This window comes from Sorex fumeus, unplaced genomic scaffold, assembly GCF_029834395.1.
Source record: "Sorex fumeus unplaced genomic scaffold, SorFum_2.1 ptg000013l, whole genome shotgun sequence".
Classification (NCBI taxonomy): domain Eukaryota; kingdom Metazoa; phylum Chordata; class Mammalia; order Eulipotyphla; family Soricidae; genus Sorex; species Sorex fumeus.
This window is the reverse complement of record NW_026606070.1, coordinates 32,698,472-32,725,617: the sequence shown is the minus strand read 5'-3', so window position 1 is coordinate 32,725,617 and position 27,146 is coordinate 32,698,472. Positions and strand designations below refer to the sequence as shown.

Genomic DNA, 27,146 nt, shown 5'->3' with positions numbered 1-27,146 from the left:
AGAGAGAGAGAGAGAGAGAGACATAGCAGACAACAGACAGACAGAGAAAGAGAGAAGAAAGTGCCTGCCATAGAGGCAGGCTATTGGCTAGAAGGATACTGGGGACATTGGTGGTAGAAAATGTACACTGGTGGGGCCAGCCACACATGCTAGGGGAAAAGGCAGCTCAGATAGAGAATGGAGCACCAAATAAAGGGTGTTGGGAAGATCCTCCCAGGATGGGAGATGCATGCTGAAAGTAGACTATAGACTGAATATGATTGCCTCTCAATGCCTCTTTTGCAAACCACAACACTCAAAAGGAGAGAGAGAACAGAGAGGAATGCACTGCCATAGAGGCAAGGTGGGATGTGGGGAATGGGGGGTGGGAGGGATACTGGGATCCATGGTGGTGGGAAATGGGCACTGGTGGAGGGATGGGTATTTGATCATTGTATAATTGAAACCCAAGCACGAAATTTGTAAGTCTGCAACTGTACCTCATGGTGTCTCACTAATAAAAATTTAAAAAAAATATACACTGATGGAGGGATGGGTGTGGGAACATTGTATGACTGAAACCCAATCATGAACAGCTTTGTAGCTATGTATCTCATGGTGACTCAATAATTTTTTTAAAATGAAGAAAGTTGTTTACACAAATCCAATCATTAGGCATAGTGTTTTTAATGTTGCTGCACATAAAAAATTTATAAATAGTCTGCACTTGAAAAGTTAACTTAATAATTTTTTTTAAAAAGGAAAGTTCAAGATACAGAACAAATAGAGAACAGTCATTACATATTTCTGGGATCTAAAAGGAACTAATAAAAATGAATCTTTTTAACTTATATTTTATTGAAAATAACTATTTAAATGGGGCCAAAGCAAGATAGTACAGTGGGTAGGGCACTTGCTTTGCCTGAAGCTGACCAGGATTCTACCCCTGGAAGAAGTGATCTCTAAGCACAGAGTCAAGAATAATCCCTATGCCCAACTGTGTGATCCCAAACTCAAAATATATAAATAAGAAAATAACTATTTACAATAATTTCACATTTTCTTAAAATTCACCACAGTGAACTAAGTTTAGGATCATATAACACAGAGACAGTCTGTTTGATGCGAACACAGTTGATTTTTAACTCTAGAGATGAAAATGGTATATTTGCCCTTATGTAAAACAATAGGTGGAGAGAATTTTTCTCTTTTTCATTAATTTATGCTGAATTTTGGTGAAATTTGCAATAGGGATCCAGAGGGAGACTCATTGGAAGATGCAGGTAAGTGTCAGCAATAGTCTCAGACCCAAGCCACAGGCAAGTCCTTAGTTTGCCAAGTCCAAAACTGCGGCAAAATACTTGTTGGTGCTGGGATGTGTGTAGGGGTTCTCTCCGCCCTTGGAGAAGCCCACATTTTCTCTGAAGCATTTCAATGATTAATCTGTCTCTCTTACTCTCCACTCTCTCCCATTTTTCTCTTCCTCCTTCCCTTCGAAAACCCTCCAAATAAAATCTATTTGCTTCACTGAAAAAAAAAAAAAAACAAAAACAAAGACCTGTTGGTAATGAATACATTTTAAGTGGTATCTAGGTTAATAAACAGAACACAAAAGAAAGAGATAAAAGAATAAACCAAGGATGGGGGGGGGGGTGTAGAGAAGCCATTTGGAGCAAATAGAATAACTGAAACTATCACCAACCAAGTCTTAAATTCTAATCTCTATCAAGAAAGACAAACAGTATAATAATGGTTGTGGGAAGGTGAAATGATGGTGATATTGGTGTAGGAATATTGAATGTGACAAATCATCGTGAACAACCTTATTAAAAATAAATAAAACGTGCAAATTAAAAAAAAAGAAAGACAAAACAGGTGAAGCCTCAGAAAGTGAGCTAGGAAAAATTGAGATCATATTCATCCATTCAAATATCTGCTCAATAGACTTTTTTCCCTTCTGGAAATGTATTCTCCCTTGAGCATGTGTGTAGCTCTCTTTTCTCTCTCCTCACATCTCTCTAAATTTCTTTCAATAAAAACTACTTTATTTCACTTTTTAAAAACTCTGCCCAATAATTAAAAAAAAAACATCAAAATCCACTCAATTACCTATAGCTCCATCTGCTTGCTATACTATGTGCTGGATATAGGAGGAATATGCCAGAAGAACACAAACCCATGGTCTAGCTCTGCCATTGGAACAGCAAGCATGGCAGAGCGCTCTAGGTACCAGACACTGTCTCAATGTCCTTGAAACACTTTTTTTTCTTTTTGGGTCACACCAGGCTTTACACAGGGGTTACTCCTGGCTCACGCACTCAGGAATCGCTCCTGGAGGTGCTCAGGGGACCATATGGGATGCTGGGAATCGAACCCGGGTCGGCTGTGTGCAAGGCAAATGCCCTACTGGCTATGCTATCTCTGCAGCCCCACCTTGAAACATTTTGGAACCCTGCTCACAAATTCATAAGAGGTTATAATCCTTCAACAAGCCCGTAAGAGGAAGGTGTTATAATTAACACCACTTTACTTGCTAAGTAGCTGGTCACACCACTTAGTAAGAAACACAGGTGATTTTTCAACCCAGGCAATCCAGTTCTCTGTGGTTCTCAACCTTGGCTTCACATTGGACTCATTATAGAAATTATTTTATTATAATACCATAACCATATAAAAATATATCATATTAATGCAATATATTACTAATAAAATTAACAAGGTGGATATAAGAGAACCCTGTACGTTTTGTTCCATTTTTTCTTTAAACCTAAAACTGCTCTAAAAATAAAGACTCGATTTTTATTTAAAAAAAAAAGAAATTATTTTAGATATTGAATGACTAGATCCCTGGAGATTCTAATTTAATTGGTGTGGGGTATGATCTGGATAGCGTAATGTTTTAGGAAGCTTTCAGCCGCAGGGAGGGGTGGAAAGAATGAGGAGAGAGGGCTTTTACTTGGTACCTGGAGATGGAGAGAGAGGTGGAGCGAGAGGGTAACAATTAAACGCTAAAGAGATCAGAAGTCAAACTCGGAAATTCTATTACAGTGTAAACCAACGTTAAGGCAATGAAACACTCTCCTAGTGGTTCTAATGTACAGATGTTTGAAACCCGTTTCTCTGTGTGTTTTTGCTGATTTTTCTTTATCATTTCCTTTTTTTTTTAAGGGGGAGGAGAGGAATACATCCAGCTCTGTTCAGGGATTACTCCTGGCTCTGTGCTCAGAGATCACTCTTGGTGGTGCTCAGGAACCATATGTGGTCTGGAAATTAAACCTGGGTTGGCAGCCTGCAACCTTATTCCCTGCAGGATCTCTGCAGAGCCTCTGCAACCACACTTTGGTGCACTTCAGAAATCTGGACCTTCATCTCAAGGAGTTTCGAAGCCTTAGGGAATCAATGTAAACAATGAACAGTAATATGAAGTGATAAATAATAAATGCCATGATAGTTCTCGGTCATGAGTAGGACAAGCAATGGTGTCCAACTGAGGTCCAATGACATGACATCTTCCTCTCTCCTTTACATGACAGCATGAATGATGAAGAATCTGTTCCCCCTGGCCCTGGTTAGTGGAAATGTATGATTACTTTTAGGTAACAAATTAAGGGGCTTCTCACTTAATCACTTAATCACTTAACTTCCCGTTAGTCGTTGATTTGCTCGAGTGGGCACCAGTAACGTCTCCATTTGTCCCTGTCGCGTGCTAGTGTAGCCCAATGGCATCTGTTCGCTCTGGGATCATGAAGAGCCTCAAACCGATCATTCATGATCTTCACGAAGAAGTCTGCCCATCTGGTAGGTGGGCAGCCACGTGGTCTTTTGACATCCCGTGGAATCCAGTCAGTAACAGCTCTAGTCCAGCGGTCATCTTTAAATCTCATTACGTGACCAGCCCATCCGATTTTTGACACCTTGGCAAATGAGACAGCGTCCCTGATTCTTGATCGTCGACAGATGTCGGAACTCCAGATTTTTTCTCTCATTTGAGTAAAACGTGATATTCCAAGCATAGCTCTTTCTATTCTTCTTTGGGAGACCTGAATAGCATTCTCATCCTGTTTGTGTAGGGCCCAGGTCTCTGAGGCATATGTTAATACAGGAAGAACAGTGGAATCAAAGAGATGTGCCCGGAGCCGGAGGTTCTTCGTCCTCTTAGCTATTTCTTCGACGTTCTTGAAGGCGTTCCAAGCCGCTCTCTTCCTCCTGCGCAGCTCGTGTGCCAGGTCATTTGTCATGTTGACTTCTCGACCTAGGTACACATAGCTGTTGCATTCGGAGATGGTCGTTCCATTGAGAGCGAATGGGGCATCAGGAACGAGGCTGTTTCTCATAAACATTGTCTTCGTAAGATTCAGCTGTAGTCCTACCTTTCCACACTCACGGTCAAAGTCGTCCAGCATTTGTGCCGCTTGGCTGATGTTTGGTGTTAATAAAACAATGTCATCAGCAAAGTGGAGGTGGTGTAATTGCTGACAATCTATCTTCACTCCCATTCCTTCCCATTCCAGTCGTCGCATGATGTTCTCGAGGGTGGCACTGAAGAGTTTTGGTGAAATGGTATCACCCTGCCACACCCCTCTCCTGACATCAACGATCACTTCTTTGTAGAATGGTGAGATCCTGGTAGTGAATCCGCAATACAGCTCACGGAGGATCTTGATGTATTGGGCTTGAATGCCCTGATTGGCTAGGGCTTCAATGACCGCTTCCGTCTCAACAGAATCAAAGGCCTTCTTTAAATCAATGAACGTTAAACAGAGCGGCATCTTGAACTCCCGAGAAACCTCAATGAGCTTGGTTATCGTGTGGATATGGTCAATGGTGCTGAATCCTTTGCGGAACCTGGCTTGCTCGCATGGTTGTCCTTCATCTAGTGTTCTGCCAATCCTATTTAGGATGACTCGAGTGAACAACTTGTAGATGACAGACAATAGGCAGATCGGGCGATAGTTGCCAATGTCATGGATGTCTCCCTTCTTGAACAGTAGTACGGTCCTGCTGGTTTTCCATTGGGATGGAACCTTGCATTCAGACAGGTAGCGAGTGAAGAGCCGAGCCAGTGTATTGATGAGTACTGATGGCAGGTTCTTCAGGTGTTCAGGTCTGACCTTGTCTGGGCCGGGTGCTGTTTGTTTCTTTACCGACAAAATGGCATGTTGGATTTCGGAAGGGAGAACGTTGGGAACGACATATCCATCCTGTGGAATTTGGTATGTCGGCAAGTGGACATGGCTATCGAAGAGATTTGAGTAGAAGTCATGGATAATCTTCTCCATTGCCGTTCTGGAGGATGTGATGGATCCATCAGGACATCGGAGGGCAGTCATCTTGGTCTTGTAGTTGGCGAAGGACAGGCGGGCGTAACGAATTCTTTTCCCGGCTTCTGCCGCATCTACCAGTACTTCTGCTCTTCTCTCTTTGAGGTCTTCCTTGATCACATCTCTGCACTGCTTTGCGAGCTCAGACGTTAGCTTGCCGTTGCCTGAAGCATGCGCCAAACCACACTGGCGAATTAGCTCAAGAGTTTTCGAAGACAGGCGATTTTTTGTGGCTATCTCTCTCTTGGCGTTCCTCGCACATTCATGGAGGTGCTGAACCAGTCGATCGTATTCCTCGTCAATGTTGTCAACAATGGCATCTTCCCATGTTGCCGCAATAGTGCCAAAGAGTTCCCAGTTGGTGGTCGTTCTGGGAGTTCTCTTTTTGAACTTTGCAGCCCTTTCTCCCCGCTCTGTGAAGTAGAATTTTGCACGAAGGAGACGGTGGTCCGATCCCGTTCGAAATTTTGGGACGACAGCGACATCAGTCAGGCAAAACCATCGATTGAATATGATGTGGTCTATTTCGTTGTGGAATCGTCCACCGGGAGACTCCCATGTCCATCGTTTAGATTCTGCCTTCTGGAACTGTGAGTTACCATGAATGGTCTTGGTCGACATGATGAACTCAGACAGTCTCTCACCCTGTTCATTCCATTCTAGGCCATGGGTCCCGATGTGAAGTTCTTCAGCTGATCTTCTCGGTCCTATCTTGGCATTAAAATCACCCACAATGATCTTGTAGAAGGTGTGGTCTTCTTTATAGAACTTCTCCAGCTCCATGTAGAACTTCTCGATTTCTCTTTCATCATAATGAGATGTTGGTGTGTAGACAATGAAGATAGAAACTGCAGGCAGTGAGCCACATCTATTCAAATGTAAACGTCCGATTTGGGTTGTTAGGCATTCGAATGAATCAATGCTCTTGGCCAAGAAGGATGAGAAAGGGGCTTCTCACCGATCCTCAAAACCTCACTCTGAGAGGTTCATTTTGGCATTTAGGAATGAGATAGGGAAGGGAACAGAAGAACTAGGAGCATTATGAATTCATATTTTTTTCCTTTTTGAATCACACCCAGCAATGCTCAGGGGTTACTCCTGGCTTTGCACTCAGGAATTAGTCCAGGCAGTGCTCAGGGGACCATATGGGATGCCGGGAATCGAAACTGGGTTGGCCGCGTGCAAGGCAAACACCCAACCCACTGTACTATAGCTCCGGCCCCTATGAATTCATATTTTTTAATTAATAAGGAGGTAGCAAGGCTGAGAGGCAAAACTATTAGCAGTTGGAGCAAGACAAACTATTACTAACTTTTTTGGTAGAACTTTCCTGGACATGTTTTCATTATGCCACTGATGCCACTAACATGAGGGCAGAGAATCCACCTTCCCCAGGGACACCTCTCACCTGGGTGAGAGCCCAGAGGCAGGCAGCTCTCCCCATTGCTGCCCCAGTGCCTAAGTGTGTTTGGCATTGAACAGGACTTGGTACATACCTGACAGTTGCATTGAAAACAGAAGGGAGAAGGAAGTAAGGAAAAAAGGGGAAAGAGAAGGAAAAAGAGAGGTCAATGGGCTGAGAGGCACCACTCTGTATAGGGCACTTGCCTAGAGCACAGTCAACCTGGATTTGATTCCTGTCATCCCATGGATCCCCTGAGTAGGAATTCCTGAGCGCATAGCAAGGAGTATATACCCCTGAGCATTGCCAGTATATCCCCAAAGCAAAAAGGGGAATGTACATTATTTTAGTTAGTTGATTAATACACTTGTTAATTGGGTGAAGTCATATTTAGAGTATAACCTGATTTGGCTATCCATGGCATCAATGGGAGAATAAAAATAAAGTTATACTGCACCATGAAGTCTTTGAATAGGGGAATACTTAAAATCCTAGCTAAAGAAGAAATATTCAGAGTAATAAAAACGTACACATTATTTCTTATAAAGTAATCAGAGATTTCAGGTGACACTTACTAAATCTCTATGAATGAAACGGTTTCTCTCCAGATACTCCATTCCTTCGCATATATCCTGGCACATGCTCAGGAGCACTTCCTTCCTAAGATTTCCTTTTCTCTCCCGGAGGTAGTCAAGCAGGCAGCCTTTTTCCATGAACTCTGTCACAATATACAGGGGCTTCCTCTGAATACACACTCCGTAGAGCTGAACCAGACGCGGGTGAGATAATCTCCTGATTGGAGAAAAACACTGTCATGAAGGGCCAGAGAGATAGTTCAGTGGGTAGGGTGCTTGTCTTGCATGTGTTCAACTGATGTTTAATCCTCAGCATCCCATATGGTCCCCTGAGCCCCCCAGGAGTGATCCCTGAATGCAGCGCCAGGAGCAAGCCCTGAAATAGGAGACAGGGTTGTGTGGCCCAGTGGTTGGGTTCATGTCTTGCATGTGTGATGCCCTGGGTTCAATTTCTGGCACTGTCCACAAATAATAAAATAGAAATTAAGCCATGCAGTGGTGGGGGTTGAACCCATAAACAAATATTCTTGTATTTTTACCCAAAACATACAAGAACATTAATTCAAAGAGAGACATGCACTCTCAGCTTTTTTTCTAGCATTATTTACAATAGCCAGAACTGGAAACACCAAGTGCACATAGGACTAGAGAGACAGTACAGGGGTTAAGAAGCCTGTTTTGTACAGACTGTACCCAGTTTGAATCCCAGCAGCCATATATAGTTCCTCGAATTTCACTAGGAGTAATCCTTGAGCACATAACCAGGGATAAAACCTAAGCACCACTGGGTGTGGCCCCCAAGCAAAACAAAAGTGGTATATCTACCCAGTGGAATATTACTCAACTGTTAAAAAGCTAAAACCTGTTATGGTGGGTTTAGGGTAAAATCATTGGAGATTCAACCCCAGCAGCAAAATAAACAAAAGCAGAAATAAACAAATTAAACCACATCAAACTAAAAATCTTCTATAGAGTCAAATAAACCACCACACATCACAAAGGTGATTTAATGTCTGGAAAAAGATTCCTGGACGTCACACATTCAAAAAGAAGTTAACAAGCAAAATATGTAAAGAACTGAAACACCAAAACCAAAAAATGTCTATTTTTTAAATGGAAGAGAATAGAAAGAATTGTACAGTGGGAAAGGAGCTTGCCTTGCATGCAGCCAATCAGCTTTGATACCAGGCACCATAAATGATCCCCGAGCCCTGCCTGGGAACGACCCCTGAGCACCACCACATGTAGCTCACTCCCGAAATTATGAAGAGACTCTTCTCCAAATACACCATATAGATGGCCAACAGCTATACCGAGAAAAGTTCAACATCATTTATTATGAGTTAAATGCAAATCAAAACCTAGTGAGATATCACGTCAGATCTACGAGAAAAACCTTTATGAAAAGACTAAAAACAAGAAGAGTTAGGAAGACTGTAAAATTGTTGGTGAGAATATGAATTGGAATTACTTGTTTGTAGAACAGTATAGAGATTTTTTTAAAACCTGAAAATAAAGAATGCCATGTCAACCAGCAAGATCAAGGAGCATTTTCCGGTTCTTAAGCATGATTATTGGGTGTTCATGTGTTTGAGTGACATGTGCCTCCCTTAAATCTTGTTAAGCATTTGGCACATTACCCATCTGACATGAACTTAAAAACAAAAAGAGATCACTATGAAGCTCTGAAGCTCTATTCAAAGGAAATGCAAACAGTTTTGAAAGGATACACACACACACACAGACACACACACACACATTTGAAAGAATATATGTACTCAAGTTATAGCATTATTCACAACAGCCAAGAAACAACCTAATATCTATCAACAAATGACTAAGTAAAGATGCTGAATATACGCACTCAGCGGAAAGCTACCCAACTATTGGGAAAAAATGAAATCTCACTTGTTTCGACAACATGGATAAAATTTGAGGTGACTGTGATAAGCAGAAGATGCCAGATAATGAAATATAATTACTAAATGATCTCCCTCAAATTTGGAATGTGAGCAAATAAAGCAAGATAACAAAACACTGCAAAAATACTCCAATTCTGTGAAAAAATAGGGTGTTTCTAGAGGAAAAAGGGAGAAGGAAGGAAGAATAACGGGTAGGAGGGGTCAATTTGATAGTCAAATGGCACTGCAATTTTGGTGATGGGTGGAGTGAGATATATGCTCATATGGTAGTGCAAATCTGTACTCCTGAAACCTCTATTACAAATGGTAAATCAATACAATTTTATTTTTTTAAAAATAGCAGTGTCTCATTGATCCAGAAGTAGACATTTTTTTCTAACACCATTTTACAGGTGAGAAATAGCTTGTAGGAAAGGTGACATAACTTATGCAGGTCACATCGAGACCTGCCGTCAACCAAGAATAGAAAGCAAGGTGACAAAAAGTCCTGTGCAGCTGATGCCGAAGTTCACATTCCTTCAAGGACACCAAGTGTTTGCACTTCCTCTCTGTGTTTATACTTACATCATCACTTTAGCCTCCTCAATGAAATCCTCTTCAGACATGGAACCTTCGTTAATGGCCTTGATAGCCACATGGACACGTGCCCTCCATTTTCCTAAATGGACCACGCCAAACTGACCACTTCCAATCTCTCTTACAAAAGACAGCTCAGATGGGTTAATCTCCCACTTTTCTGGAAAAGTCAAACAAATACTTATGCACTCAGCCAGCCCAGGTTCAATCCCCAGCATCACATATAGTCCCCCACCCGCTATCAGGAGCGAACCCTGAGCTCATACATATAATAATGACATAACCCTCTTGAAATTGCAGAGAAGTACCATGTCTCAATTTTTTAAACCTCTTTTTGTATATCACCACTGTCACCTGCTGGAACTTTTGAGTACTGCATTTAAAGAATTCTAAGGGATAGAGTATCCTTGTACCAGCTTTGCAAAATGCAGTCATTGTTTTTATTTGTTTGGTTTTTTTCCTAAGCAGTGTTTGGGGAACCATGGTGCTTTGGTCAGGAATAAAGCTAGGGCTCCTGTCTCAAAGCATGTGCTCAAGTCCTTTTTTAGTATTTCCTTGGCCTTAATATCTGCTGGCTTAAAAGTAATATCGGAGAATATATTTATGGCCTGGGGATTGGCATGCATTTATTCAGCAGAGCAGAACTATAAAGGAACACAATTATAAATAGCACTGCAGCATGTAACACTGTCCTCCTGTTGTTCATCGATTTGCCCAAGCGGGCACCAGTAACTTCTCCACTGTGAGACCTGTTACTGCTTTTGGCATATCGAATAGCCACGGGGAGTTTGCCAGGCTCTGCCATGCGGGCAGGATACTCTCAGTAGCTTGCCGGGCTCTCCGAGAGGGATGGAGGAATCAAACCCAGGTCAGCCACATACAAGGCAAACGCCCTACCTGCTGTGCTATCGCTCCAGCCCAATGATAAATAATATTTAATAAACTTGTGTTCTTCCTGAATGGAAAGTAGCTCCAATGGTTGAGCACATTCCTTTCATGAAGGATCCCCAACTTTGATCTGCAGCACAGAGTCCCCCAACACATCGGGAGTGACCCCTGAACACCAGTCATAGCAACCCCCAGTGCCACTAGAAGTGGCCAAAAACCAAAAAGAAAAAAATTTCTCTATTAAATATATCCCAATTAAAAGTAAAAATTAAGCCAAAGATTTGGAGAAAATATTTCCAAAATATGTACTGAACACTGAGCAAACAATTTCTACTCAGAATTTGAATAAATTAATCTAAAAAGACAAATCACTCTGTTTTTAAGGGTTAAAATTTTGAACAAAATAGTATCTTACCAAAAAAAAAATTCAAGTGGGTGGCCACTTGGCCATGTAAAAATTGATTAACGTAATCTGTCATTAGAGAAATAAGTATATTTAAGATGTAGTGATCATCAGACACCCTAAAGGAGATGTAAAACATAAAAATAATAAATATTGACAAGGACAAAAGTGCAGAGTAACTAGAAATCTTGTCACAACACTGACTCAAAAAATTTTAATAGAAGCCCTTTGGACTAAATCTGAATATGTACATACCCTCTGACCCATCAATTCTACTATTTGGTACATACTCAACACTGTTGTGTTGGAGTTGAACATCAAAAAACATGTAAAGAATAATAGTAATACTTGATAGAGGATAAAAAGGGTTGTACAAAGAAAGAATGGTGACTCAGTGGTTGTATACTTGGGCCACAGATCACTACATTCCTATCGTAAAACCCATTCACATCTAACACCATGGGTGAAATTCACAGATGGGATGATGAGAGAAAGAAAGAGGTCAGATACAAAAGAAGACACACTGTTCAAATTAATTTTACATAAAAGTAAAAAATCAAGCAAAAATGAATAAAGATACAAACATATGAATAGCGTACCCTTTTGTATTTTGGAAATGAATTTTTTTAAGTAGAAACAACACAACTGAAGAATAGGTAATAAAATAAGTATTTTTTTAAAGTAAAGAAAAGAAAAGAACTTTTGGGGGGACAGAGAGATAATCCAAGGATTAAGGCTTTTTCCTTGCACACAGTTGAGCTGGGTTCAATCTCCTTTATTGCATGTGGTCCCCTGAGCACAAAGCCAGGAGTAAGCCCTGAGCACTGCTCGATGTGGCTCCAAAACAAAACCCAAAAACTAAATTTTCAAATTATATATTATTTAACTTAATAAGTTATAAGTAACAAAACTTTTATTATATAGATGTATACATATGTATTATTTATGGGGCAAATAGTAAGCACCTATAACATTCTGAATTCCTTTTCTATCCAATTAAAATAAAGAATCTGAGTCCTGGTTATTGTTGCGCAATATAATTACATCACCATTTTTTAGTAGATTCTGAATCCCATTAGTGAGAAAAGTTGAAGAGAATAAAGTGCTGCCATATTAAAAAATAGGTATCCTTAGCTCTTATTCTCACAGATTTTTCAGAACCACAGTTGTTAGAAAAGGGACAGACTAAACTGCACAACTTCTATTTGAAATATCTGCAGAGGATACTTTCAGCTACTCTTTTTGGTTGATAATTGAAGACCTGTCACTCTTATAGCCTAGAAAAAACAACAGCCCAAACGTTCAAGAAAAAGAAAATGTTGTCAGGAAGCCAGAGTGATATCGTAGCCGATAGAGCATTTGTCTTGCTCCTGACTGACCTTGGTTTGATCCACCAGTTGTGCCCCACCCCCGCCCTGCCAAAAAAAAAAAATAATAATTTTTTTAATGTGTCAAAAGAGTTTCCAGTAATGTATAATGAAATTTGAAATAGAACTAAGACATTTATCTCCAAAGTTTAGATGGTCTTATAAGATGCATATATGAAAGGTAAGGTAAAGGCCCTCCCGTTGTTCATCGATTTGCTCAAGCGGGGGCCCGGTAACGTCTCCATTGGAGATTTTTGTTGTTACTGTGTTTGGCATATCAAATACATCACGGGTGGCTTGCCAGGCTCTGCCCTGCGGGCAAGATACTCTCGGTAGCTTGCCGGGCTCTCCGAGAGGGGCAGAGGAATTGAACTCGGGTCGGCCATGTTGGCTGCGTGCAAGGCAAACGCCCTACCGCTGTGCTATCGCTCCAGCCCAAGATGCATATATTAAACATCAAAAAAGGGGCTTTAAACTTTGAAAAGGGATCTAGTTAGACACCAGGAGTGATGAGAACTTCAAGAGCATCTCAAGACTGTTTCTTCCACTGGATCTGATATTTGACATGAGCACACATGCCGACGTTACCATAGCTAAATCCAGCAGTGGCTGGCAGACAGCTGCCCATTAGTCCAACGGGGTAGCGGAGACGGGTCAGGAGGCCTAGAGAGAAAGGGAAATCAGCATTACAAACCTATACCAGGGGGGAAAAAACACCAAAACATACAAGTCAAGACTTCTCTTTAACTAAAATAAGCAAAAATTATTCTCCAGTCCTGTTTATTTTTTCCACTTGAAGCACACTTTTCATAACTAAAATATGTTCACTGAATATAAGTGAAAGAACCCTAGAAAACGTAAAGATGAAATAAAAATCCCACATGAAACCTTAGCACCCAGAGCTATGTAGCTACCATTTTGATGAATCTTTATAAGATTTTTTTTTTCTTTTTGGGTCACAACTGGCGATGCACAGGGGTTACTCCTGGCTCTGTACTCAGGAGTTACTCCTGGCAGTGCTCAGGGGACCATATGGGATGCTGGGAATCGAACCCAGGTTGGCCGAGTGCAAGGCAAACACCCTACCCTCTGTGCTATTGCTTCAGCCCTGTAAGAATATTTAAAGATTTGCATGCTCCAGACAGGAAAAAAAAAGCATGTGCAAAGACTGGAAAACAGAAGCTAACTTGGCCAATAATAGAAAGAAGCATCAATGTCCATTGTGTGCAAAACCCTCAGCTAGGCAGATTAAAAGATGCTAAAAGCTCCCAAGAGGAACAAACACACACAGACTCCATCTCAACCGGGGAGGAAAGGCAGATAAAGGCAAGTACAGCATTAATAATAATAATAATAATAATAACAGTAAGTCCTGTTATAGGCATACAGAAGGTAATCTGAGCTCCAGAGAAAAGTTGCTTCATACATTGTTGGATTCCACTGCTGAGACCACTCTTCGCACACATGAAGGTACCGGCAGAGGGACAAAGCCACGCGGGTTCCGGGGCCGAGATCTCCAAGCTGACTCGGATTGGAGCCGAGCATCCTCCACCCAGATCCTCCAAATTCCAGTAGGTGGGGGTCACACCCACCACCTGGTCCCCTGGCGCCGTGTAATCCCATCAACGGCCAAGACTCAGAGACTATAAAAACCAGCTCCCAGAACCGCGTGGCCGCATTTGCGACCGCGCAACATCTTATTATAACATCTTATTCCTACTTTGGACAAACTGGCAGGCTACTGCATGTAGCCTGCCCACACGGCAGAGTCTAGCAAACTCCCCGTGGCATACCCAATATGCCAAATACCAGTAACAATGATGGGTCTCATTCTCCTAAAGAGCCTTGAATATAATCTCAGGGCTAGGATGAAGGAGACGTTACTGGGGCCTGCTTGAGGCAATCGACGAATAACAGGATGATTTGTGATTTTGATTTGTGACATTGTTGGATTCAAAGGAGCAGTCTTCTGAGGCGAATAGCACCAGTTGTGATCTGGGAAACTTGGGTTTCCTGGCAATACATATGATCCCCTGAGCACTGTCAGGAGTGATTCCTGACTGCAGAGCCAGGAGTAACCCCTGACTAGTGAAGGGTGTGGCCCAAAAACCAAACCCCAAAATAAATTAAAAAATAAATAAGATAAACTTTTATATTGTCAAGCATTTTTATTCTGTGAATCATTATGATTATGATAATCATAATGATAAATGATAATAATAATGATAATAAAAATGATAATAATGATAAAATGATAATAATAAATGATAATAAAAATGATAATCATAATGATAAATGATTCTGTGAATCATTTAATGGTTGTGCATCTCTCCAACAGAAAAAAGCCCCTGGTTCTCTCTGTGTGGTGTTCCTACTTCTTGAAATGAAATGAATTGTCACAAGTCCAATTGATTCAACATCAAAAAGTGAACAGGGGGCTGGAGTGATTGCACAGAGGGTAGGGCATTTGCCTTGCGCGCAGCCGACCTGTGTTCAATTCCCAGCATCCCACATGGTTTCCTGAGCACCTTCAGGAGTAATTCCTGAGTGCATGAGCCAGAGTAACCCCTGTGCATCGTCAGGTGTGACCCAAAAAGAAAAAAAAGTGAACAAGATGAACTATCATGAGTTCTGATTCATACACTTTTCTAAAACGGGACGCACCAAAGCATTCTTCCATGACTCCATTCTCTCTTTGAAAGATGTACCGGTAATTGAATGCAAGCCAGTGAGTCAAATGACTCCAATGGCCTCAAGGATTTCTATGGTTCAAATGACGAGCCTCACGCGTGAAGGAATCAGCAGAGGAACCCAGGTGCGTGGGTCCTGGGGCTGAGATCTCCAAGCCTGCTCAGATCGGGACTGGGCCTCCTGCATCCAGATCCCCCATTTTCCAGTACCTAGGCAGTTATACCCACAAACTGTCCCCGGCCCCATGAAATCCCATGAATGGCCAAGATCCAGAGATTATAAAACAAAGCTCCTGGAAGCTCCTCTTATAGTCTAGTTCTCCTTCTCAGAGAACCTGGCAAGCTACCGAGAGTATCCTGCTCGCACAGCAGAGCCTGGCAAGTTCCTGTGATGTATTCGATATGCCAAATACAGCAACAATGATGTGTCTCATTCCCCTGACTCTTAAAGAGCCTCCAATGCGACACCATTGGGAAGGACGAGTAAGGAGAGGCTGATAAAATCTCAGGGCTAGGACGAATGCAGACATTACTGGTGCCATCTCGAGCAAATCGATGACAGTGAAACAGTGATGGGGAAGGGAGGTTGGGCCACATTCAGCTATGCTCAGGGCTTACTCCTATGCTCAGGGATCACTCCTGGATGTGCTTTAAAAAAACATACTTGTTCCAAGGATCAAATCCAGGCGGACTGACTGAAAAACCTGTTTCTTACCAACTGTACTTTTTGCCTAGCTCCAGTGTTATACTTTTAAAGAATTTTTTTCATTTTCTGTTGTTTAATTTGGTCTTTTATTTTGTAAAGTTGTGTCTATAATATTTGACATACTTTAATAATAAATTTATTATTAAAATATAAATTTAATAATAAATTTAAAATATTATTAGCACTCTTATAATTTATAAGAGTGATGATACTTTATCACTCTTATAAATTATAAGAGTGATAAAAATATTCACTCTTTAGAGGAATCTATAAAGCAGAAAATAAAAGTGGTTTTTTTTGTTTTGTTTTTTTTTTACTTTCTTCGAGAGAAATACAAACAGTTTTTAAATTTCCTGCTCCATTATAGTTTCATTTCCACAATATCATTTCTCAAATGTTGACAGTTTTTCTATGTATGTATACATATATGCGAATGTGCTTTTGTTTGGTCTATTTTTATTTTTACTAAAGTGGAACTATAAATTTATTGCTTACAAAGAATCTTTTAATTTTTAAATTTTTTTTGAATCACTGTGAGATAGACCATTACAAAGCTGTTCATAATTAGATTTCAGTCATAGAGCGTTCCAACACCCATCCCTCCACCAGTGTACATTTCCCCAGCACCAGCATCCCCAGTTTACCTTCCAATACCCCACTCCTCTCACCCCCCACCCTCAGCCTATGGCAGGCACTTTTCTTCTCTCTCTCTCTCTCTCTCTCTCTCTCTCTCTCTTTCTCTCTCTCTCACCCTCGCTCTCACTCTCTCTCTCTCAGAATCTTTTTTAACTCAACAACTTATAACTAAAATCTTTGCACGTCAGCACACCCAGATCTACCTCATAATATTTTCTAACCTCAACACCATAATATTTTCTTCAGGGGGAGAGGATAATAGAGAACAAAGGAGGAAATTTAGAACTGATTTTCTTATGTAAAGGTTTTCTATCTCTCAATTCAAATACATCTTCCCTGGTCCTACCCAAACATAAAGGCACTTCCTGTCCATCAGACATTCAGCAACCATTTGTAAAGTCCATAAGGACACATTCTCTAAGTGGATACAAATTTCCTTTGCTACTTTTCTGATATTTAAAACTACTGTAATGGAAAAGAGGCTGCTTTCTAAAAGGGATTATTTTTTGTTAGCAGAACTTTTCATGAGAGAAATATTAAAAAGTACTACATGATTAGAAGTCAAAACAATATGAAAAGTTACAGTGGGTCTCAGATTCTAAAATGCTAAGGCAGGAAGATGTCTCCCTGGACTTAAAGTGGTCCAAGACAAGTTGGGAGAGATGGGGCCAGACATGTGATTATAATTTTGATGGAACTTTCTGGAATCTATGATCTTCCTAGACTTTACACAAGTAACAATTATTGCAAACAAATCATCAAGTAGGTATACTCAATATGCCTTTATATATTTAAGCTCATTTTTAACTGTGTTATTTTTCTACTATTATTTTATTTTTCTTCTCTCCAAACAATCACTGTCACTGTCACAGTCCTCCCATTGTTCATCGATTTGTTCGAGCGGGCCCAGTAACGTCTCCATTGGAGACTTTGTTGTTACTGTGTTTGGCATATCGAATAGGTCGCAGGGAGCTTGACAGGCTCTGCCGTGCGGGCAAGATACTCTTGGGAGCTTGCCGGGCTCTCCGAGAGGGGCGGAGGAATCGAACTCGGGTCGGCCATGTTGGCTGCGTGCAAGGCAAACGCCCTACCACTGTGCTATCACTCCAGCCCCCTCCAAACAATAACGAACAGAAAATAAGAAATATCAGAGCTATTTTCTATTACAATTGCCTAAAACAGAAAGTACATCATGCATCATGATTTAGAACATTTGAAATTGATTACATTTCACCCTATGTAAACTTCAAGAGTAAGTGTATAATGATTAAATTGCCTTTGGCTCAATAGCAATCACTTTTCTAACTGGTTGAAATGAGAAAATATGAAATTTTTCTCTTGTCTAGAAAAAATATGAATGGCTGAGGTGATGAATAGCTGAAGTGCATTGCTCAGAGGCAGGTGTATTTCAAGCTCTTAGCCATTTATTTCTACAGGGTTAATTGTGTATGTTGAATGATGGACTCAAGATGACTGGACCTTGACTCACATAGTCTGAAGTCCTTGACTTACCAGCAGCATTATGTTGATGGTACCAGATCAACTCAGGGATAGAAGGAAAGAGGTGTCTTTCAGCCACATACCACTGTCCTGAGTCATTCTTTTTAATCTGATAGTGTTTGATGGTAGCATCCACATTTCTAAAAGCAAACCCAAAAAGAAAATCATTTTGAAACTAAGTCAAACAATAAATAACAGGATTTTTACCTTTTGGGTATGTAGTGTTGCAAGGATGTGAACTTTAAAGATGGAGTCCTGTTACCCTTTGTAATCTCCAGGCATCTTGGGAGACCTGGCGGCTCTCCCTCTCACCGTCCATGTTAGGTGGTCTCCAGCCGCTCCCCTACCCTGGGCTGCCCAATGCCATGAGTGGATGAAGGAGGAAATAGGGCCAAGCTGATTGATGATCAGATGCCGTTTATTCCGTTCTTCCCAAGCACTTGTTCCAGTCTCTCTAAACTCTCCATCTAGTCTCACACTGCCCCTCATTCCTGTCTCCTTCTCTCTCTCTCTCTCTCTCTCTCTCTCTCTCTCTCTCTCTCTCTCTCTCTCTCTCTCCCCCACACTCTAGGATAGGTTGTAGAAAACTACACACACATACAGACATACACACACACACATATCCAGGTAGCAAAATCAACATATCAAAAGCCCTTCTTCCGCTCAAGGGCAAAATACCACTTTAGGAGTGTTTCTGTTCCCCTTAGTCTAATAACTTAATTATAACTTAATTGATATCTTAATATTAGTTATTTTGTATGGATGCAGTAATAGATACACAGAGCTTGTAGGGTTGCAGGGTGGCTCTCCTGGGGACATCTCACCAAAGACTCAGATTATAGTGCTCAGGCCAAATTAATTATTTTTAACCCTAGCAGGGTTCAAATCTAGTTATTATTTTTTGGATCATGACAGAATTTGCCCATGACCATGCTCTTAACTTATAGTTAAGCATTATGGCACGTTGGCTAGGCCATTTTGATGCCAGGGTAGCATATAGCTCACAGCTTGCTCTGGATCCATTCAGTTTCGTCATCTGGACCCTGCTTTTGGGGTGCTAGGAAGTAAGGGCAACTGAGAGAACAGATGTCCAGAAGGTAATATTATCTGGAGTCAACTAACTCCCGTTACAAAAACATAGCATTAACTGTCTTCCTGTGTCTATACAAAAAGGACATTGCTCTGAATTAACTATGCAAAAGACTTAAGGAGAAGAGGAAAACAATATTTTCAAGTCAACAGAGCACAAAGAAAGAAGTTACAAATAAACTCAGAGGAATGGGAGCACTGTGATGGGAGTAACCCAATAAACCTAAGCTCCCTGTGGCAAGGCAGAAAGGACAAACCAATATTATCTTACATTTCCCCAGAGATACATTATCTCCAGAGATTATTTTATCCTTGTGTTTTGGGCCATACCAATGACTAAGTGCTCAGGGGGTCCAAACACGGAATCCAGGGATTGAATCCAAAGGATTGATTCAATCCAGGGATTGAATCCTTCTGCATGCAAAGGAGGTGCTCCGGCACTTCTAGCTCTCTCTCTCCAACCTCAGGATCATTATTTCTAAAGTGGCAAGAACTAGTCACTTACCCCCTTGCACTTATATACACAGAAATTGTGTAGGATCCCAGATGTCTTGAATCTCTGACAATAAACGCTCCTTCTTTAGACTGTAAAACAATACATTAATTGTGAAAGTTTATTCTTTGTCAAAAGAAAAAGACAAATCCATATCTGAGTAATAAAAAAAAACCAATCTAGGCTAGTAGAGATTGTTTTTACAATTACATGTAATCTTACCTCCCTTAAACATTTGGAAATAGTACCTTTAAGATAAAATTGGGTCAAGAATTTTATTCTAGCCTCTGCCCAGTTCTGTGTCTTTATTTTCATTGTGCTAATTGGACTTCCAACAGTTTCCACATGATTGTTTTATACTTGCAGTGATACTACACTGCCATCCCACACTGTGAAAAACTTTAAACACTGGAAACACATTGCCCTTGGCTTTTCTAAGCAAACAAAACTATATTTGATAACCTTGTACCCCACCATTTAGGTTTTTTGTTTTTTTGTTTTTCTTTTTGGTTTTTTTTGGTTTTCTTTTTTTTTTTTTTGCTATCTTTCTCAAGATAATAGATAAAAACTACAGATTAAGACGACAAAATGAGACAAGCTGATGGGTTTGAACTTTGGAAGGAAAGAAACATAGAGATAAAGGCTTCTGGGAAAAACATATAAAAAAAGGAAAGAGAGGGAGAAGAGAGACAAAACTCAGGGCAAGGGTGAAGAGGTGGTAGGTTTGAAGGAGGAGAGGAGCAAGAAACTGCCTCTAGTTCTGGAGATATGAAATATATCAAAAGGAAAACGTAAGAGGGGAGAATATTATACCAAGTTTGATGTCATGTTATAAAAAGGATTGCCACTAACAGGAATTGGAAAACTCTCATAAGGATTTCAATGTTGCTTTCAAATAATCCTGCATGTCGGACTGTTTTTGTTTGGTTGGTTTGATACTCGAAAAAGTTTCAGCTTTATTCAAAGTGCTTACACATAGTGAAAAGGAAAAGAACTCAGAATCTTGCTAAACTCATGACTATAGACTCTGGAGAAATGCTGTTGCTTTGCTTAAGAATGTCACCACCCACACAGAATGACCTGACCCTCCAAGTAAACCTAATCCAATAAGCAGTTTTCTCTACCTCCTCCCATACATGTACATTTTCTCATCTTTTTTATTTTCCCTTAATTTTCCAGTACCAGGAGATTGAACCTAGGTCTTCACACATGCAAGGCATGTGTTCTACCACTACACTATAGCCTTCAAAGGAAAAACAGTATGTGGCCAGGAAGACACTTGAATGGCTTAGAGCACATGCCCAGCCTGTGTAGGGCTGTGAGTTCAATTCCTGCCACAACATGCTCCACTCAGCACTACCAGGAGTACACACACACACACACACACACACACACACACACACACACATGATGATCCCATGTGGTCTTTACAAAAACATAAAAAATGGATATAAATTCTATAGAGGGAATCTTAATATATATCAAAAATAGAAATGTATATTTCACACTTTGACCCAGTTTTCTACATAAAAATTCACAAAAGGAACTGACAATAGTGGTTTGCCTTTGGATTGGAACTTTTGGGGACAGAAATTAAATAAAACTTTTCAAGTCTGGGGTCGGAGTCATAGTACAGCAGGCAGGGCTTTTGTCTTGCATATGGCCAGCCCAGGTTTGATCCCTCGCATCCCATACGGTTCCTTGAGAACCACCAGGAGAAATTCCTGAGTGCAGAGCCAGGAGTAACACGTAAACATCACTGGGTGTCACCCAAAAAGACAAAAAAAATTTTTTTCAAAAACTTTTGATTCTTAAATCATAAGAGCATAATGAGTACTGAACCACTGAATAGATATTTCTGTGAATAATATGTACAAGAAATTTTAAAATAGATATAAAGCAGATATTTTTTGAGATAAGGTATAAATTATCAAGCATCTATAAAAGGAAATTTAAATCATTAGTCAAAACTTATTTGAAAAAAACACTATTTTCAAATTATATAGAGAAATATATCTAACTTTTAAGGAACTAATGACGTGTGTGTATGCGTGCGTGCATATATCTTCATTTAAAGTAACAAATTCTATCCAATTATTAACTATTCCAGAGATTGGAAAATGAAACAGTGTTCCATGCCTCAAATCATTTTATGATGCTACTATAACCTATACAGAGAACAGGAAATTAGAAGTCAGGCTCTCTTGTGAACCTAACAGAATAAAAGCTACACAAAATACTAAAAACTGGGCTGGAGTGATAGCACAGCGGTAGGGCATTTGCCTTGCACGCAGCCAACATGGCTGTTCAATTCCTCCGCCCCTCTCGGAGAGCCCGGCAAGCTACCGAGAGTATCTCGCCCGCACGGCAGAGCCTGGCAAGTTCCCCGTGACGTATTCGATATGCCAGACACAGTAACAACAAAGTCTCCAGTGGAGCCGTTACTGGGCCCGCTCGAGCAAATATATTTATATACATGCACAATATGTATAAAACACACGTTTTTGCTTTTCACAACCAAGTAAGTATTAATCAGGCATATTTTAAAAACAAACAATTGAACATGTGGACATTACAAAATAAAACGTGGACATTACAAAATAAAACGTTTCTAAATACATTTTAAAAAGCTATATGTGCCCATACCAACCAAATTTTAAATATGAAGGTAAAAGGTAAAGGTAAAGGCCCTCCCGTTGATCGTCGATTTGCTCGAGCGGGCCCAGTAACGTCTCCATTGGAGACTTTGTTGTTACTGTGTCTGGCATATCGAATACTCTCGAATACTCTCGAATACATATCGAATATGAAAGTTTAGCTAAAATACCAACATACCTGTGATGCTGTTATGTCAAATGTTAAAAATGATACACTTGGACTAGAGTTTTTTCTGCATATACAGAAGATCAAAAGATAAACTCACAGACCAAATGGGAATATTCCTGTTGGTTGAGATTGCCTCAGGGGAAGAAGAGTGAAAGAAGATAAGGAGGGGCTGGAGCAATAGCACAGCGGGTAGGGCATTTGCCTTGCATGTGGCCTACCTGGGTTCAATTCCCAGCATCCCATCTGCCCCCCCCCCCAGCACCGCCAGGAGTGATTCCTGAGTGCAAAGCCAGAAGTAACCCCTGAGCATCGCAGGGTGTGACCCAAAAAAGCCAAAAAAAAAAGAAAAGAAAAGAAAGAAGATAAGGGGGTGAGTGGGTTTCATGTGTTTCATCTGTTAAGGGTTGTTTCCTCTGTTGTATCTGGATTGTGGCTAATGAGGACCATTTCCTAATTCCTGTTCTAGTCTCTGCAGGGACAGCAGGTGCCCGCCTGGGTCTGGCTTCCTTTCTGACTGGAACTCTCCCACTGAATTTGCATAGCCCACGCTCCACCCATGTCACCTGTGACCAATACATGTACTAGTGTTGTGCTTACGACATCCCTTCTCCATCTCTGATGAGCCATAACACCTCAGTCTCTTCTGGTCCTGCTACTGGCACTTTATAAAGACCCCCTGTTGTCACCATGCCTGACAGGTAGCACATTATTGCCCTTCCTCCAAAACAAAGGAAGACAGACCCAGACACTGCCCTTCAGCCACTGTCACCACTGCCCCTGAGGCTCTGTCTGCATCCCAAATAAATTACCTATCTTGCCTGCTTCTTCTGTCATTACTGGCACTGACACTTCTGCTTACAGACATTATCATTTCTCTCATCTGTCTAGATTTCCTTCACCTTCAAAACCAGGGCATAATGCTGCCCACACCGCTCACCTAGTTTCTAGTTTTGACTCTCTATTTACTTACTGTCTGTTGGAAATTGAAGCTACACACACTTTTGTTCTGTCTTGACCTGAATTAGTAGTTTTGATCTGAGTTTGTTATTTCATTGATCCTTTTCTTCCCTTTGTTCCCAAAAGGCACAAAAGGGGGCCTGGAGAGAAGTACAGCGGTTACTGCATTTGCCTTGCACACAACTGACCCTAGTTTGATACCTGGCATCCCATAGGTTGCCTGAGCACCACCAGGAGTAATTTCTGAGTGTAGAGAATAACCCCTGAGCATCACCAGATGTGGCCCAAAAACCAAAAAGGGGGGGAAAAAACCACAAAAGGTACAGTGGCATGTAGATTCCTACTTTTTTGATTTTAAGCAAAATGTAGGCAGATGGTACAGTGGCAGACTATATTTTGGAGTAAATGAAGATGCTTCAGTGTGTGGAATTGAAATCAGTACAGAGAAACAGACTTGTAAGATTCTGAAGAGAGTAGGTGGAAAACATGATTAGACACAAATTCATCTAGTTACAACTCATTACAAAAGGCGTAGTACAGATGACTTAGTAATAATATCTTCAAAACTCAAGAGAGAGAAGTCATAAAACTTTTTAGTTTGGTAAAGACTTTATAATGCACATCTCTTAGAAAGTTTGAACATATTGATATTTAATCTTAAATAAATGGAATTACCTCTTGTCTCAAAAAATGCTCAGCCTGGTTTCTGGTAATGTTTCGATGGTACCACCTGTAAAAGCAGTAAACATCATCTTTTAAATGTTATTATTTCCAGAAAGGACACTCCATTTCTTTGCTTTCTTTATTTTTTCATGACATCCTCAGAAACATTAGAGGACCAAGTTTATTAACTAGAGAAGGGTGAGAGGGTCCTTGACACTGCCCTGGGTCAAGATGCCCTTCAGTCTCACCTGTCTCCTTCCCCTCCCCTTACACTAAGTCCTGTCACGTTGGAATTTCTTTTATCAAAATCTCCAAGCTTTTTCCTCCAGTCTTGTGTCTTCTCTGCATAAAACATGTCTTTAAATGACTTCATAGGACCGGAGTGATAGCACAGTGGGTAAGTGCACGTGGCCAACATGGGTTTAGTTCCCAGCATCCCCTATAGTGCCCCAAGCACCGCCAGGAGTAATTTCTGAGTACAGAACCAGGAGTAACCCCTGGATATTGCTAGCTGTGACCCAAAAAGTAAAAAAAAAAAAATCATATACACTGAAAATAAAAGAAAAACACTTTTAAAAATGACTTTATAACTTCAGAATTGTGTACAGTAAATATGATTAGATCATCTTGTGAGTTAAACATTTAGTCTGCTAAGAGTACCTACTAAGTGAACAAAGGTTGTTCAGGAAAGAGAGAGGAAATAGTAGAACAAAGGAGAGAATAAGAAGTACAGAAAATTTCTCATTTCGTAGCAAGATTCTTAACAGGTGTTACCAGAAGTGCTTTATTATTATTTTTTTTTAAAATGAGAAATGAGAACAGCAGGCAATAAAATGTGAAATGAGAACAGCAGGCAATAAAAGCGCTAATGGCCCCACCTTGAAACTAGGTGTTAAAAGGAAAAAAAATGATGAAGAGAAAGAGAGAATGACTGAAGATGATCCCAGACAGAAAGTCAACTGCTCATCACCATGGGGAAAGCATAACAGTGATGCTGTGATTTTACACTCTGCTACTTTCTGAAAAAGATCCAGGCCATGCCAATGCTCATCTAAATAACTTTCACTTTCCAACTGTTTTCCCCCCAGAGTCCCACCCTCTCCCTTCAGGACACCACCCTCTGAAATATTTAGTTGTTTCATGTCCATATGAAACATGGACCGTAAGTTCCTGAAAACAGAAACTGTATTCTGTGTTGTATCTCCGCAGCTAACATCTGCTGCATCGTGACTGTTCAGTAAACAGAGAAACAAAGAACTGACTCTGCTGAAGTCAGATGGGATGCCATCCATCCGTCCTCCAAAGGGTCAATGCTTTTCTTATTAGTTTCACAGTCCAGAAGAATAGTAGAATGGCTAGAACACTTTCAACATTTTCCATATACTGTATAAAATAGTGGAGCCCCAATTTTCAGTTTTTATTTAGATTTTAGAGACAGTAGGTAACTTCGTTACTGTGTTTGGCATATTGAATACATCATGGGTAGCTTGCCAGGCTTTTGTCATGCGGGCGGAGGAATCTAGCCCAGCTCAGTCGGGCTGACTGCGCACTCCAGCTCACACAGTAACAACGAGTCTCAAAATGGAGACGTTACTGGGCCTGCTCGAGCAAATCAATGAACAACGGGAGGACAGTGCAGTGCAGTGCAGGTAACTTTGCTCAGACTCATACTGCTGTGAATTGCTGATGTCAGGATCTGAATCCAGATTTCTCTCATATCTAAACCCAAACTATAATACTCTCTCTTCAGGATCTCTATGCAGTCATGAGCAGGGTACTAGGCACATAGTAAATAGTTGATAAATTTTTGTGAAATATATATCAATAATTATTACATCTTTAGTTTTTAATTTTTTAAGTAATAAATTTTTAAAAATTAAAGCACCAATAATAAAATTAAAAACTTGAATTTCTACCATGGAGTGATGAAAATAGATGACTTTAAAGACATATCAATGGTGGTGGGATTGGTTTTTGAATATTAAATGTAATCAAATACTGTGAACTACCTTATAAAATAAAAGAAAATAAAGACACATCAATCAAGATCTGAGGAAATGATAACTCAGCTAAGATCAGAACTATTTGGTGCCAAATGACCCAGTTATTTAAGCCAAAAAATGTTCTGCGTAAAACTAGGTGTGGCCCCCTTAAAAAAAAATCAAGTGATCCAATATCTAGAGCATAAACAAGTTTCTAGAACCAGACTGTGTCAGTTACCTTCAAATTTAGCTCTTTTCATCTCATGGAAGATGCTAACAGGGAATATGAGATTCATTCAAGTCTCATCTTCTTTTCAACTTCTTAGCAAGAGATTAGCAGATAAACAAATCCCCACCTGCCACCCCACCTGCTGGGGATGTATAATTCACCTAGGGCAGTGATGATATGTGGGAGGGCATTAGCAGGGAGAGCCCTACTGAACATGCCCAGTAGAGCCTGCGTGGTGCAATTGTTTCATTTTATCTGTTTGGGAACCTTCTCAGCTGTGTTGGGGGTCGCCAGGGCTACACCCAGTGATGTTCAGGAGGCCCTGTAGTACCATACAATCAAAGTGGGCTCCCAAAGCAAGCACCCCAGTTCTTTAAGCCATCCTCCAGCCCAGTCAGTACTATTTTGGGCAATAACAAGGGATGAAACCCAGGGTCAGGTGTTATTGGTGTATCACGTGTCCTATGTTCGATCTTCCTGCTTCCCCAGTAAAATTCACATTATTCACCCATGCTTGTGAAATTGGATCTGCTTTAGGAGATGGATACGCTGAGGATAGCCTCCTGGTTGCAACAGAGCAGACCTGTGTCCTATCTACTTGTATACTCAATTTCTACACCTGCCATCGCCCGCTGGCAGCCTATGTAATCGTAAAGCAAGTACCTACAGCCCACAGCACTCAAAACTCACATTGCCAGTCTCAATGCCAAAATCACCAGGACTGCTCCCTGCTCTGCTGCTCTATACCTGTCAGTTGATCTGTTGGCTTTGAGCTACAGCATGACAAACTGTAATGGGAGGCTACGGTATCTTCGTGACAAAATTAGATTTCTAGGTAGACCTCTAGTAAACATGCTTGAAGTTCTTCCAAAGAACAGTCACAAGGCTGTTTCTCATCTCTAGCTAGTTCTAAAACTTTTCAAACATGAGTCAAACTAGAGT

At 40.7% G+C, this 27,146-nt stretch overlaps 1 protein-coding gene and 1 non-coding gene across 2 annotated transcripts in view; one reads left to right on the top strand and one right to left on the bottom strand.

Moving 5' to 3' along the window:
• Positions 1–27,146, bottom strand: part of TXK (TXK tyrosine kinase) — a 45,036-nt gene that overhangs the window by 12,798 nt on the left and 5,092 nt on the right. The window contains exons 5-10 of the mRNA XM_056111219.1: positions 24,006–24,060; positions 19,560–19,639; positions 17,978–18,105; positions 13,022–13,096; positions 9,764–9,935; positions 7,278–7,494 (exon numbers count right to left, since the gene is read on the bottom strand). Of these exons, the coding sequence (XP_055967194.1) occupies positions 7,278–7,494; positions 9,764–9,935; positions 13,022–13,096; positions 17,978–18,105; positions 19,560–19,639; positions 24,006–24,060 (727 nt within the window). The remainder of the gene's footprint in view (positions 1–7,277; positions 7,495–9,763; positions 9,936–13,021; positions 13,097–17,977; positions 18,106–19,559; positions 19,640–24,005; positions 24,061–27,146) is intronic.
• Positions 8,824–8,927, top strand: LOC130020842 (small nucleolar RNA U13). Its single transcript, XR_008792045.1, has one exon. It is a non-coding gene; the product is annotated as a small nucleolar RNA U13 (small nucleolar RNA).